This window comes from Equus caballus, chromosome 6 (genome assembly GCF_041296265.1).
Source record: "Equus caballus isolate H_3958 breed thoroughbred chromosome 6, TB-T2T, whole genome shotgun sequence".
In the NCBI taxonomy this organism is placed as follows: domain Eukaryota; kingdom Metazoa; phylum Chordata; class Mammalia; order Perissodactyla; family Equidae; genus Equus; species Equus caballus.
In genome coordinates, this window is record NC_091689.1 from 99,050,514 (window position 1) to 99,066,385 (window position 15,872).

Genomic DNA, 15,872 nt, shown 5'->3' on the forward strand with positions numbered 1-15,872 from the left:
AAACATCACGTAGGTCTCCCGTGAAACCAGTGTGTATTTGTTAGAATAAAAACCTTAGTCTGAAAGGATCAGAAATCTGGGGTGATATTAACAAATTTCCGTACTGAATCTCACAAAGATGATGCTACTGGCCCACCAGGAGCTGGGAAGTGCTTTAACTTTTTCCTCCACGAGAAGGGATGAGTTTGCAGAGATCCAGCTTTTTCACCCTGTCCTCCATAAGCCCATTTTCCAGAATTCTCTTTGGGACTTGGTCTGGTTTTCAGTCATGAGCACAGCTGTTCTCAGGGCCCTGACCTCACTGACGGACCAGGGAGCCAAGGGGATAATTATGCACATTAATGCTGTGTCGAGGTCGCTGATCTCCTTGGACAGCCATCTGACCACGTTCCCTGTGGCTCAGTTGCCTTGTCCTGTTAACCTGGGAAGGCAACCGGGATAAGCTGTCAGCTTTGGTGGGAAGTGTGCCTAGCGCAGCTGGGGCCCTCCGAGCCTCCCTTTGTCAGTGGGGGTCGGGCTCTCTCCTGCACATCCTGCCTCTGAGGTGCGCTCAGCCAGCAGTGCTGCTCTGTCACTGCGCACTCCCCAATATCGCACACCCAGCAGGTGAAACTGGGGCTGCTGCTCAGTTCTGTGGAACAGAGTCGTCTGTGCATGTTAGCCTTCAAAAAACTGTAAACAACCATTTCTTGTATATAACTAACACCTTCCTTAGTGCAGGTTTCCTTCCATTTAAGCCATCAAAACCTGTGCCTAAGCTCCTTCCCGTCTTTCCGTTCCTTTCAGGCATCTCCATAACAATAGAATCCACTCCCTGGGAAAGAAGTGCTTTGAAGGGCTCCACAGCCTGGAGACGCTGTGAGTGACCTTTCATTTGTTCCCCTTTTATCAGTGTTTTTGTGAGTGTTCTGAGGAATCAACGTGGCCTCAGAGTCAAACTTGCTGTCTGGTTTGGTTAATTGCCTGAGCTTAGGCAGATGCTCACGGGGCTTTATCTCACACACACACACACACACACATGCATGCACACACATGCAGCTGAACACAAGCCTGAGGTTTGCTCTGATATAACAGAGTGATCGGTTGGTTGGAACTGTGATGAGCTAAACAAGATGCTCTGCTGAGTGGCGACTGTGTGCTGAGGGCGTGACTCCGCAGAGGTCAGTTCTGGCTCGTCCTCAGGTGCTGCTTGTGCCTCTGCTCCTCCATCTGGATGAGGGGACGCAGACCAAGCGGTGCTGGACTCTCCAGTCTGAGAGGAACAGGTGTCTCCTTAGCAGACAGTGAGGGTTCATGCCATTTGTTGAGGGCATCTGTGACCATATATTGCGCTGGTGTTTGGCACACGTTGTTTCAGATCATCCTGTGAGAGCAGCCGCTGCCATCCAGCTTAGGCTCTGGTGGGGCTACTTCACCAACAGGACCTGCCTGCTCAGTAGCGTAGCTGAGATTCGCTTCTTTCTCTAGTTTGACTCTGAAATCCGTGTTCACCTCTGTACACCACTTCCAAACAATAGGTCTGAGTTCACTTCTGAGCTGGTACCTGTGATAAAATAGAGTCCTGCCTGACCGCCTGGAGCCTGTGCCAGAGCCGCCGTGAGGACAGTTCTTGCGGGTTTTTAATACTCAAGTGTGATAAACCCACAGGGCCACTGGATCTGCAGTGCAGCCTCTGCCCCCGACAGCAGAAGCCGATGACCAGGGCTCCCTGTTCCGTGGGAGCCCACTGTTCCTTCGCATAGAGCTCAGCAGTTTGTACGCAGCCAGTTTAGCTTCTGACCAGGTCTAGGTCACTGATTTGCTGAGGGACCATGTGTTCTTGACGGTCTTCTCCAGGCCGATGACACTGACAGCTCTCCTTCCAGAGTTCTTTCAGTCACTGTGTTCCTCTTAGAGGGGAGCACTCATCGTCATAAGCGGATGCCAAAGACAAACCCGTCCAGACAGGACTTTGATGCCACTCCACTGGCGCACACAGGCAGTCCCCATCAGCTGCTGGGAAGAGTTAGAACTCCCTTCCTGCACGGGGCTGGGTGGGAGTCTTAGCATGGAAAACACCTTGCAGTCACTTTCAGCCCAAGAGGAGCAGAAATAAGGTGGGCTTTAATGGGCGTTTCCGTAAGTAGTCTTTCTTTTTTCCCCAAGTCTGAGGTGAGGACCCAGGATTGCATGTAAATACCATGGAGTTAAACATTTCAGCCTAATTCCTGGAGTCCTTGTCTCCTCTCCACTCTGCCCGGGGCTGCAGAGGGCCAGTAAATTGCTTACTCCCAACCTCTTCCTTTCCCTAGAAACCCAAGTAATTTGTGAGGGCCCCATCCCTGTTTAATCACAACAGAGGTCTGGGGAGATGTACAAATAGGAAGACAATTTATGTCCACAAGAGACAGGAGTTTCCTGCCTGCAGCACAGCTTAAGGATGGTTTGTGCCCCACAAGTGGGAATCCTGGTAAGGACTGACTCAGTCAGACTCTATCTCGCTTAAACTTAGACAGTAGTTACTCTCCACAGAGGGAGAGCTGACCACACCTGATGGCCTGACCGAAGCCTTTCCTGTGTCATCTGGGAAATCTGCCCAGAGAAGGGAGGCAAGTGCTTTTTCATACGAAGATATAGATATAAGGCAGAGTGAGTCTGTAAAGCACTTGTGAGCAATGGAATTGAAAAGCCATTTGTGTCCTAACAGTGGAGAAATTAGTGATTTGACATTGTTTGGCCATTCTATCTCCGCACATGAAGGATAGTTTAGAGCCCTGCCTCACAGACCAGGGAAAACCTCAGACTTCTGATCTGAACCATTAATTGTGACCCTGAGGAAATTCTGGATCTGACGTCCTTCCTGAGAGTGCCATGTACCATGGAGACCTCCCCAGAAGCTGGTGGTCGTCCCGGACCTCAGGCTGGGAGAGAAAGGGCACCCTGCAGGAGTCAGGGACAGCGCTGGCCTCTCAGGCGAGACTCAGAAAAGCAGGGAAAAGTCAGAGCTTGCAGGAGGGAGCAAGAAGGGCATGCGATTCAGGAGCCCTGAGGATGCACATCCAGGCTGGCAGCTCAGTGAGCCAGGTTCATGTGAAGAGTGACGTCAGCGAGCCACCCAGCCCAGCCCAGCGCCCTCCTCCTGGGGCGTTAGCCGTGTGTGCCCTCCCTGTTTCTAAACACCCCAGTGACATTGAGCCTTGACCCTGAAATTTCTGTTGATCAGTCAAATGATCATTTTGATGCAGATGTTTGTGGAATGATGATGGTCAGCAAGCCAAGAAAATCCCTTTTCTTAAAGAGGAGGAACGAGTATTTTCATCAGTGATGCTGGTCCTTTGGAATAGCATGTTAACTTTCCTTTAAATGTTGTACATAGGAATTTGTAAATGAAAAACTGAAAATACTGTTTACTTATTTTCAGAGATTTAAATTATAATAATCTTGATGAATTCCCCACTGCAATCAGAACACTCTCCAACCTTAAAGAACTGTAAGTATTTAGAGCAAATTTAGTGGGAGAACATTGTTCTTTGTGAACTGATTTTAAAATGTTTGATTATTGTGCTTAATATGACTTACTAGGAAATTTTAAAAGTTCATAGAAATAATAGTTAAGTACACTTGAAATATGTTTTAATTGATTCGATCACCAGCAAGCATCAGATACTGTTTTTTTAATTTATAATGGATTTCTCTAATATATGAATATTAGAACAAATATACATGTTTCTCTGAGCCATACTCTTTTCCTGAGACGTATTCCCCCCACATTTATATACTTTATAGATTTGTAAGAACTGTAATAGAATTCAGTTATTTCCAGGCTGCCCGAGTCCGAGACAGGATGAAGGACGTGTGTGTGTGAGGTGCTTCCATGTACGTTGTTTCCTGTTCTTTAAATGCTTAATGAATCTTGGTTAATAAAAAAGTCCACAGTTTTGCCAAAGTAAAGCTCACTCTCAGCTATTAGGTTGCCTATTTTGTCTTTCATATACTGTAATCTAATTAGCTTTCTTTGTACCTGTGTAACGGGTCTCCTCACGTTTGGAAAGGAAAACAAGCATAGAGCCTGTTCTGCAGGTAGAGAGAAATGAGACACGCAGCTGAAGGGGCCGCCTGCAGGGCTCGTCTGTAAAGAAAGACCCTCGAGGGTCTGCCTCCGGAACCTCCATGTTGGCTCATCCGGAAGGTCATCACTGTCTGTGGTCAGGCAGCCCCAAGACTGCCAGTCACCTCGTCCAGCCTCAGGCCACACAGGACTCAGATCAGAGACGCGCCCCTCTGCCCTTCAGACAGCACTGGCTCCCACAGATGAGGCTCTGATGGTTATTACTACAGACTCCCTGGTCCAGGGCACCTTCCTTCGGCTCAGAAATCTTGTCCTCATGAAGGGATTACTCAAGTCTCGACTCCACGGCAGCTTACCTCGTTTTCTCTTCTCCCTGCGTCAAACAGGGTCAGGAGAAGCCATCTTGATCCTCTCTCCATGGCCCCCGTCTCATGATGTCAGGCGGTGGTGCTCTACTGTAAATTAACAGGTGGATTTCCTTTTTATAACGTCAGATTGTAAGTTTCCATAAAGCACGGTTATTTTCAGATTCTTTATTCCTACATCAAGATGACAGCTTGCGATTCTTTTGTCCTAGAGAGTAAGTGAGGACATGAGTGTCAAATGCACATAACTTTACTCCACATTATTCTCTAAACATTGTTTTCCTCTCTTTCTAGAGGGTTCCACAGCAACAACATCAGGCTGATCCCCGAGAAAGCGTTTGTAGGCAACCCTTCTCTCGTTACATTGTAAGTGGCTGAGTTCTTTCTGTCCCTCCTGTCCTACACCATAGCGTGGGCTACACTTAAAGGCAGTCAGTGAATGACCTGTGTCGGCCCCGGGCTGTCTCAGTTCATATGGGAATCTGCATTGAGACGCGCGTCTGGAGGTGGCCTGCCGGTGTTAGCTGAGTGCGGTGGGTGAGAGGTTCCCCTCTGCATTGTGCCTGATCTGCTCAGCGCCTTGGCTCACTTCACAATGATCTCGTGAGATTCTTTCGTTTGTCTCTATTCTCTAAGGAATAAAACTGATTTTTAGAGCATCAGTGTCAGGTCACCTAGTCATTCAGAACTTGAACCCAAGTATACTAGAAATATAAATTATTACCCTAAATGTTCTCACCAAAAGAAAAAGGTAAATCTGTGCAGTGATGGATTTGTTAATTGACTAGATGGGGGACCCTTTCACGATGTGTACGGGTATCAAATTACCACAACATACACTTTAAATATCTTACAACTTATACATAAATTACACCTCAATAAAGCTGAAATAAAAATAAAGGAATAAAGGAATAACTATATGCAAACAGAGTCCTTTACAGCCTGGATGGGGGGGTGTGGTGAGGGGGAGGGGAGAGGAATTCTGCTTTATGCTGTGTCTCTAAATCCTTCATCCTCAAGCCCAAGCATCGAGTCTCATTTACGCAAACTAGGGTGTAAGTCTAGAAGGTGCATATGTTGTGGAAGGTCTGTCTGAGAACTTAAGAGCCATGTGGCATGAAATAGTTGCAACTACAAAGTGTGATTGATCTGTTTCACACTCACATGAACGGTAAACTGATCACATGTAGATATACATACAGGATGACGAAAAGAGGCAAGTGTTAGGTGGGCTCTTAATGAAAAGACGACTGGGGGTTGGGGCATAGTGTTGGCTTAAGGTCGTGGGTGAGGGGTCATGGAGAGGGGAGTAAGGACAGCTGTTGAAGGTGACTCTGGGGCACTTCTTGACAGATATCCGTCCTGTGCCAACCTGATTGAGAGGCCTCTGGAATCGTGTAGCATTTGTCACAAATGAGCTGGAGTCCCAATTAGTACTGACAACTGAAAAGAATGCCATTCATCATTTCTGAAATGTTCTGGCAGTATGTTGGCAAACGAAGGGTTTTACAGTTTTTTTCCAATAAACATGAGTCCTCATTAGAGGGTACTTACATACTGAAAAGTTGGCAAGTGGCATTGCTTCTGCTCCTTGGTCCTTGAAGCCGAGGGACTGGTTTTCTTCGTCACTCATTTGACGTGCTAATACCCCTCGAGGAGGACTCACAGCCCCCAAGATTTATGAGCACTTCTATCCAGTGTTAGATGGTGTCCACTGTTCCTCTCCCTGAAATTCTCCTCTCCTTCTCCTGTCTGTTTCTGTCTCTTGTCACTGCCCCACCCTTGCCCCGACTCCTGGTTTCCGTGAATGCCTCCCTCATCCCACTTGCTGCCCAGACCTCCTGTCCACCTCTGCAGTCCCTATCCCATCCACTTCTTTGCGTCCCCTCTGCCGCCAGCCTCTCTGCTCTCCGTTACCTCTAGATTTTACAGTCAGCTCATCTCCCTGCCTCTTCCACCAGCCATGTCATCGCCCTGAAGCATCCCTCTTGTCTCTCGGTGTGAACACATGGAGGCTCGGGGCTGTCTATTTACGTTAAATGCAAACTCCGACATTCACAGCCTTCCACGTTCCAGGCCAACCCTCCTGACCAGTTCCCCAAGCTCCCCTCAATGACCCTATGCCATGACTCAGACCGACTAAGCCCTTCATAGAACGAAGCTCTTTATTTCCTCTGCTCCTATGATACCATCCCCTCACTACGCTTGTTGAAATTGTTTTCCAGGGTCCATTTCAAATGACATTTCATGAAGTTTTTCTTGAGCTCCTGAGAGAACTCTCCCCTGAGAGCCCTACGGCTCCCATTTGATCTGATGCTTGCGCCTTCTGTGCCCAAGCACGGGCATCCATGTCTGCCCAGTGTACATATGTACATACACAGATACAAACACAGTTACTACATAGCACAGCGCAGATAAGCGGTAATGTCATATTTGCTACGAGGAAAACTCTGCTTTTTAATCTAAGACCTAGATGCCAGCCTAGCTCTTTCTCTTACCAATTGTTTAATCAATAGGAAAAACAGAGGCAGAGCATAGGAGCACAGAAGGGACCAGGTCTGCAGAGTGACGGCTGTGCCCCCCACACAGATCCAGATGTTACACCTAGATTAGCTCTTTTCACGTGCACACAAACCCTACAACTCAGTATTATTACCTCAGTTTAACAAATTAGAAAATTGAAGCCCTGAGAGGTAATACACTTGCCAAAGTACCAGAGCCTCGGTTTCTTCCTCCAAAACTGAGGAAAATAGCATCTAAGTGTCCATGCTGTGGATCTTATGAAGTTGTTGGGTGGATGAATTGAGCTACAGATGTGAAAATGCTTTGTCAACTAGAAACTGGTACATTCTTATTTATTTGTTATATCCCAACTGATTCCAGGATCTTTAGGGCAGGGAGATTTTCTCATTCTTCTCCAAACCCCAGCCTGTATTGTAATGTCAGGCACGTGGTAGACACCCAGCTACAGCTCCCTTAATGAGTCAGTCTCACATCCCCGTGTACCTACCCTCATACTCTGAGCATAAGAGCCACCAATAAGTATTTGTTGAATTTCATTGAACTAGGAGGATATCTCAGCTCAGAACTATTTGGGGAGCCCCATTGACCAGGTGGTTCAAATACCATTACTTCCAAAACGTCTGTAAAACAAAATATTTCTAAGCTCTTACATCTCCTCTTTTAGAGCAATAATTTATTCAAAAAAAATTCTAATGTTCCCAAAAAACCATAATAGTTTATTTCCTCTTAGATAATTTGACAAGTTCTTTGTGTATGTTACAAGATTTGACCAGAGACTAGAAGGCTCACGTAGATACACAGAGACTAGAACCTTCATGTAGACAGAGACTAGAGCCTTCATGTAGACAGAGACTAGAACCTTCACGTAGACAGAGACTAGAACCTTCACGTAGACAGAGACTAGAGCCTTCACGTAGACAGAGACTAGAACCTTCACGTAGACAGAGACTAGAGCCTTCATGTAGACAGAGACTAGAGCCTTCACGTAGACAGAGACTAGAACCTTCACGTACACAGACAGAGACTAGAACCTTCACGTAGACAGAGACTAGAACCTTCACGTAGACAGAGACTAGAGCCTTCACGTAGACAGAGACTAGAGCCTTCACGTAGACAGAGACTAGAGCCTTCATGTAGACAGAGACTAGAACCTTCATGTAGACAGAGACTAGAACCTTCATGTAGACAGACAGAGACTAGAACCTTCACGTAGACAGAGACTAGAGCCTTCACGTAGATACACAGAGACTAGAGCCTTCACGTAGACAGAGACTAGAGCCTTCACGTAGACAGAGACTAGAACCTTCACGTAGACAGAGACTAGAGCCTTCATGTAGACAGAGACTAGAGCCTTCACGTAGACAGAGACTAGAACCTTCACGTACACAGACAGAGACTAGAACCTTCACGTAGACAGAGACTAGAACCTTCACGTAGACAGAGACTAGAGCCTTCACGTAGACAGAGACTAGAGCCTTCACGTAGACAGAGACTAGAGCCTTCATGTAGACAGAGACTAGAACCTTCATGTAGACAGAGACTAGAACCTTCATGTAGACAGACAGAGACTAGAACCTTCACGTAGACAGAGACTAGAGCCTTCACGTAGATACACAGAGACTAGAGCCTTCACGTAGACAGAGACTAGAACCTTCATGTAGACAGAGACTAGAACCTTCATGTAGATTATACAGCACTTCATTTCTTTAATTAGAGCTACAATTGCCAGCACCTTGAACTACCTTTTTACAACTCAATGGCTGTTCCACAGTTGTTGGAGGCAGAGGAAGGTTTTTAAGTGTAACCACAGTCAGTTCATTTGCTTTTCTCCTTAGTAACTCTCTCTCGTATCTCATATTTTCAATTTTATATAGTATGGATTTCTTACCAGAAGTCTCATAATGTGAGTTAAAACACCTTTGAGGTTTGCCTGAAACCAAGTAATCAGGAATGTTATGTAATATTGTCCAATCAGAATTACATGATACGTTTGATGTGCTCCTTGGAATTTGGGCAGATGTTCACTTGTCATTCCCATCTTATACTCAGACATCAGTGTTTGGGTTTTTCAGACAGTTCTACGACAACCCCATCCAGCTTGTCGGAAGATCTGCTTTTCAGCATTTGCCTGAACTGAGAACGCTGTAAGTTTCCTTTCACAGAGACTTTCCCCTTTGGGGGTTGCTGTAAAAGCCAATGAATATTATAAGTTGAAGTGCTTTGAAAATGGCAATAAAAATTACCCCTTTCTAGAATCTTCTCCCAGTAATATTCACATACCCTCCCTCTAGGACTTTGAATGGTGCCTCACAAATCACTGAGTTTCCTGATTTAACTGGAACTGGGAGCCTAGAGGGTCTGTAAGTACTTGCACAGGCTCCTGGCTGCCCAGAGCGTGCCCTGCCCTGGACGCCTGACTGCCCCAACCCCGGGGAGTTGAGCATGTCGCTGGGTGACACCTGAGTCCAGGAGTGATGTCTGGTTTGTGTTTCCACAGGACTTTAACTGGAGCACAGATCTCGTCTCTTCCTCGAACCGTGTGCGCCCAGTTCCCTAACCTGCGAGTGCTGTGCGTGTCCGTGAGGCGGTGGCGGTGGCTTTGGGTGAACTTCCTCTCAGGGGGCAAGGGCAAGTTCCTTGGTAATCCTGCAGTGAGGGGTCCCGGAGGCCCGGTCTCCTCTGCCCTTGGGCCGGGAGGCGGCTCTCTGAGGCGCCCTGTCGTGGTGCAGTGACCTTGTTTCCAGGTGCGAAGCAGCCTCCCACCAGAGTCTCAACTGCACAGGTTTCCCTTCAGAAAATGGATGTGAATGAGCCAGAATAACCTCATTTCCCCTTGAAAGGCTTTGCAGAGCTAGAAAAGTAACAGTGGATTAAAACCCAATATGGATGCCAAAATAATAAATGAATTATTTATTAGTAATTAATAATAATCCCATCTGATGGCGAGGCAGCCTGTGTGTTATGGGAAGTAGTTACAGGAATTGGAGGGGCGTTGGTTTTCAAGCCTCCCCCTCGTCTCCCCCTGTGCCCCGTTATCGTCCTCTCAGTGTCCTTGGGGCTCAGTGAGAGAACCCTCAGCCTTGCACCAGGGCTTGTGCTCACGTGGTGGACGCCTGTGGCGGTCGAATCTGCACAGCAGGGCAGGCGTCAAGTGGATCATCTGCCTTGGCGACCCTGCCGTCCTCTGTCCTCAGGCCAGTCACTTCAGACTTGGCGGCTCAGTGACGTGGGTTTGCAGAGCGAGACTTGGAGTCAGGCGTCGCTGTGAAAGGAAGGGGACAGAGAGCAAGTCTCGTCTTCTTCACCCCCAGGGCCCAACGAGGTGTAGGTACCGATGAGAAAACAGGGAATTAGCCAAGTTAAGTCCATTTGTGAAGTACCACTGCAAGAAAGTAGCAGAGTCTGAATTCTAATGCAGGCAGTTTGCTGACTAACTGGAAGAAAGTGTGTGTGGACAGGAGGTGGAAGTCTTGGGGGCCGTCTTAGAATCTGCCCACCACACCCAGAGGCTACAGTTATTCTCATTTCTTGAGGAAGCTGGTTCAGTAACAGGACAGGATTTCACGCCCTGTAACTAATAAGTGGGGAGCCGGTATTTACATGGCCTCCACTCCGCGATGTCACCGCGTGAGCCACCCAGGCCCAGAACTGCGCCGATGGGGGCTGACTGGCAAACGGGTCAAGAGCAGAGGCTCTGGGCCTATTCTTCTGGTTCAAGTGCAGCCTTCCTACGTAGCAGCTCAGGATCTTGAGCAGGTGGTTTATCGCTTCTGGGGCTCCGTTTCCCATCTGTAAAGTAGGCATGCAGCCACTTCCTTCAGAGGATCAAATGAGTGACCACACGTCGGACACTCACACTGGCACCTGCAGCTTTGGAAACGCTGGGCGGTGTTAGCCTTGAGCATCTCCTCTCTCACCTCCTTCACACTTTCCTCAAGTTGAAACTCGAAAGGCCTGGAAGAACACAAATACATTAATGGCAGTATCGTGCCATTTTCAGAGAACTGCGACCTGTAATATTGATTTATTCTTCACAACAACCCTGCAAAGTCAGCAACGCAGGCATCTTCTCATTCAAGGAGAGAACTGAGAGAGACCCCAATGCTCCGCCAGCGTATCAGCTGAGCAGAGTTAGGAGAGGCTGGGCCCAGGGCCCTCACCTCCACTGCTGCTGGTCTGGAGGCACAGGTCTGAGAAGCCCCTCCTCTGGCTCAGCCATCCACTGAGTACCTGGTCTGTGAGGAAATTTCTCTGTATGTGAGTGATTTTGCCCCCAAGATTCTTTTCCTCCTTGGGACTTACTGGGCTGTGTGTGGCTTTCCCCACTAATGAGCTGAAGATCTGAGGCAAGTCGTTCCACATTGTATGGGGATAACCGGGCCCCCCCACCCAAGGCAACCACAAGGATTAAATGAAACGATGCAGGGACAGCTGTGAACGGCATCTCTATATCAGAAGTGCTTGATCAGTGTCAGTCACGAAAATCTTGAGGTGGAGGGTGGGCGGAAGGCGAGACTGTGTCTTATCTGGAAGGGTTTATGCGCTCTCTGCTGAGACACCCAGGCAGGACTTGTCCCCTTGCAATCTGTGAAGACGAGTGAACCGAATTACGATCAGCTTTGACAATATGCGATTCCCTTTTATCACATTCAATGCTTTTCAAAGATGCACACCATGTTATTATTCAGCTCTACTTGTGCAGAGGTATGGGGTATGGTTTTGTTTTTCTGGTTTGGTTTAGTTTGGTTTGGTGTGGTTTGGTCTTGTCTGGTCTTTCAAACCTTTAGTATCAACTACAAATTTCTGTTTGCAAACCACTTCATCTGAACTATTTATGTGTAGTAAATGAACTATATTTCTATATAAATTGCATTTATTCAGTAAATGTAGGATAAAGTGATCAATTACAAGAATAAGATAATTTAAAGGCCTCTTAGTATGGATTTTTCAGTTGCATGGTGGTGATCTGATTTTAAGAATTAGAATCAGGCATGAAAGTGTGTTAGTTGAGTATCTGATAACTTTTAAAACGTGAGACAAGGTTTTTTATATATATCTATGTTACTTTATCTCCCAGCTTTCTTTTTCTAAGCTTTCTGCCAATTGCCATGGCTTGTTTTAGATTAGTTGTACTACACTGTAAATGTGTCCAGATGTTTGTGTTATTCTGTAATTTGTTGAGTTTTGGCTGAAGACTTTCTTAGTTGTTTTTCCCCCTTGTAGTGATTAATTTCAAAGTTAGTGCTATGTTTTGAATTGTTGTTGGAGGTTTTTTTTAGTTGATTAGAAAAGAACCAACAATGATTCTCTTAGCTCTGGAGATATAGTAGCTCTTAGAAACAGAGGCACAATTTTTTAATTTAGTTTGTATTCATTTCAGTAAGATAATAGCTAGAACATTGTAGATCATCACTAACAAAATATAAATTCATTAAGGAAATTAGTTAAATCAATTAAAGAAGTATAACAGTACATTTTGGTGAACATTTGAATCTGCTGCTTAATTGGATGATGCTCATGACTGCCTGCCCCACACCAGGCAGGTGGTGGCAGTCAGAACCGCGTCGTGGTGGGGGGCGGTCAGAGCCATGTCATTGCGGGGGGCGGTCAGAGCCGTGTCATGGGCCGGGCTTGTTTCCTTATGATTAACTTGTAACGGATTTTCCCTTTTGTACCTTCTGCTTTACAGAGATCTATCTTACAACCTGCTGGAAGATTTGCCCAGTTTCTCAGGCTGCCAAAAGCTTCAGAAAATGTATGTTTGTGAGAGTCTCAGCCACCCAAGACCAAGAGCCAGAGCTCGCGCTTCCAGGGTCCATGGTCCTCACCCTGGGCTCCCTGGGGAGACGTGACCTGTCCCTTCTCACACACACGGTGCGACTGCATAGAATGGCCATAAGGCTGGGCGACAGAGACAGTGTTACTTTACTATATAAATGCATTTACTGTATGTATATATTTGCTTTTTTTCTAACTTGGTGTCATAACAAACCAGCATTGTTGGAGCCTTGGAGTTTCTAAGCTTACACCTCCAATGGGTGGTGTTATTTTTGACTATGGGGGGACTTGAGCTGGTTGGTATGTTTGCTTAACAATAATCATCTTTAGAAGAGGTGCCACGTTTGTCATATTTGAGTTGATTCCTCTCTCTTTTTTTTTTGAGGAAGATTAGCCCTGTGCTAACCACTGCCAATCCTCCTCTTTTTGCTGAGGAAGACTGGCCCTGAGCTAACATCCGTGCCCATCTTCCTCTACTTTATATGTGGGACACCTGCCACAGCATGGCTTGCCAAGCGGTGCCGCGTCCACACCCGGGATCTGAACCAGTGAACCCCGGGCCACTGAAGTGGAACGTGTGCACTTAACTGCTGCGCCACCGGGCCAGCCCTGATCCCTCTCTTAGGATTGCCTCCTCCACAAACCATCAGCCTTACTGCTCGATAGTCAGACTTCAGTTTTGATCAAAACAGTGTTAAACATCTGTCCTTTCCCACTTAGTTTCTCTTGAATGCTTTTGGGCAATTAAGGGAGAAAAGGCAGCAAATCTGTCTTTAGAAGGTAAGGATTCGAGGCGCCTGAGGACCTCAGTCACAGGAGAAGCTCACAGGCAGAGCGGGCAGAGGCGTCCTCACCGGGCTTGAGTGATGGCAGCATTTGGAATGTAGCTTTAGATCCACCCAGAGGAACCAGCTCTTTGAAGGAGAGGCGACACTTACTGAAGCGTGCACACTAGTATTCTTTTATAAACAAAACAAAATTCTTAGAAACAGTCACTTGATGGTTGCACTTCGCGTGTCCCTCTGATTGAGGGCGTCGTCTCAGTTAAGTTCTCTGGAGACTCACCTTTGAAACCAGTGACTTTGAAGTCAGTCTTGGGCGCTCTGTCGTTTCAGAGACCTTCGACGCAACGGGCTCTGTGAGATCAGAGTGGACACTTTCCAGCAGCTGCCTGCCCTCCGGTCGCTGTGAGTACCGCCCGCCAGCACCTCCCACAGCACTGTCTCCCTCTTGCATCTCTCATCTTTTCTCTTCACTCTATACGTGTATTGTTGGGCCTTTGTGCATATATTTGCTATAAAAGGCAAATAATTTGCTTGTGATAATTTCCAGGAATAAATTCTAAAGTAGTAAATTTGCAACCTGCTGTCTGCCCAGTCAGCAGAGAGGGAACTTCGACAGAGGCAGGAAGCCGGCCAGGTGTGCTCTGGCCACAGCCTGGAGCTGGCGGGGCTCATTTCCGTGCCAAACAGTGACCACACTGTTCTTGCTGCCCATTTTTCCTTCCTGGTTAAACAGTTTTTTGACATGCGTCTCAAAGTGCTTAACAATCGCCAGGGCAGCTGTGAACCACCTGTAAAAATGCAGACTCCAGGTCCCCACCTGCCTCCTGAGCCAGAATCTCTGGGGTGGGGCCTGGGGATCTGCATTTTAACAACCACAGTAAGGTTTGAGTGTGACTGTCCTGGAAAATGCTTGTTTCTCAGACAACTAAGATTTGTAAATATTTAATTCCATTTTATGATTGAAAACGCCATATATTAACCATAAATAAGGGAAAAAAACCTTTGTAATAGCTCTTTTTTGTGACAGTTAAAACTTTTCCATCTTGAAACTGAATTGCAATGTAATTTTGATAAATTTTGACTATATATAATTCTCAAACTCTGCTATATTTTGTTAAAAATCTTCCTAAAGTTTTTAATACTGTAAAATAATACCATTAATACCTCAAAACCTTTAAATTTACCTTTAAGAAGCATCTTCTCCCAAAAATTACCTTGAAAGCCTTCTTGTTCTGAATTTAATTGTTCTGCCCTTTCCTTATCTCTGGTTTAAATCAGCTTGTCAACTTCTTTTACTTTTTAATAAATTTAAAACAAAAATGCATTACTTATTTCATTACCTGCCTTGTCACCAGGTTGGAGTTCTGGCCGTTTCCAAAGTCAGTTCTATTTGAAAAAGCTGATGTAGTTGATAGCACTGTGTTGTATAATTGAAATTTGCTAAGAGAGCAGAACTTAAATGTTCTCAGCAGATAGAAATATATATATATACATATTATAAATACACTATGAAATAAAAGGCTGGCCTCTAGAGATATCACAAGAATGGACACAGACTCTGAAGGCCACATGTCTGAGCCCCCGAATTCCTCCTGCCCCTTAGACCCCACATCCAGTCACTCACCAAACTCTGCCAACTCCAGTCCCTCCACTCCCCTACCACAGGCCTGTGGCTCACTCACCTGGGTCACCACCATCTTCTTCCTAACCAGTCCTTCCACCATCCGTCTCTACCCATTCGTCCCAACGCCACCACCCTCCTCCTAACCAGTCCTTCCACCATCCGTCTCTACCCATTTGTCTCATCACCACCCTCCTCCTAACCAGTCCTTCCACCATCCGTCTCTACCCATTCATCTCATTCTCCAAAGAGAATCTTTCTTAAGTGGAAATCTAGTCATGTTACTTCCCTGCTTCAGAATCTTCTGTTATTCTCCTATTGTCTTCAAGATCCAGACCAAACTTCCCAGCACCGCCCTTCAAACTCTGATTCCAACCTCCTGGTACAGCGTCACCTCTCACCACATTCCTAGCCCCTGACACACAGGCCGCTGTTTCTTCTGGGCCTGTTGCCCATTGATTCCTCCGCACTCTTAACTTGCCCCCTGTCCATCCCATGAGAACAAGATCTCCTGTCTGGAGCCTACTGCACTGTGATGCGCTTTGCACATTCTCTGCCACAGGACTCGACACTCAGCACTGCGATCAGGTAGAACATGCCTTCCCTGAAAACCACTCCATCTTCTTCTTCTTCTCCATCTTCTTGTCACCAGGATCTAGTGCAGTGGTCTCTCATTGTTTACTTAAGAATTCCATGGGGGCCGACCCAGTGGCACAGTGGTTAAGTTCACACATTCCGCTTTGGTGGCCCAG

General features: G+C 46.5%; 1 protein-coding gene across 3 annotated transcripts in view; it reads left to right on the forward strand.

The window, feature by feature from the left end:
• LGR5 (leucine rich repeat containing G protein-coupled receptor 5) overlaps positions 1-15,872 on the forward strand; it is a 114,578-nt gene that overhangs the window by 87,574 nt on the left and 11,132 nt on the right. For all 3 annotated transcript variants that reach the window (XM_001495430.6, XM_070271970.1, XM_023644013.2), the window contains exons 6-13: positions 787-858; positions 3,401-3,469; positions 4,708-4,779; positions 9,009-9,080; positions 9,228-9,296; positions 9,434-9,505; positions 12,626-12,691; positions 13,830-13,901. In XM_001495430.6, coding sequence (XP_001495480.4) covers positions 787-858; positions 3,401-3,469; positions 4,708-4,779; positions 9,009-9,080; positions 9,228-9,296; positions 9,434-9,505; positions 12,626-12,691; positions 13,830-13,901 — 564 coding nt within the window. The remainder of the gene's footprint in view (positions 1-786; positions 859-3,400; positions 3,470-4,707; positions 4,780-9,008; positions 9,081-9,227; positions 9,297-9,433; positions 9,506-12,625; positions 12,692-13,829; positions 13,902-15,872) is intronic.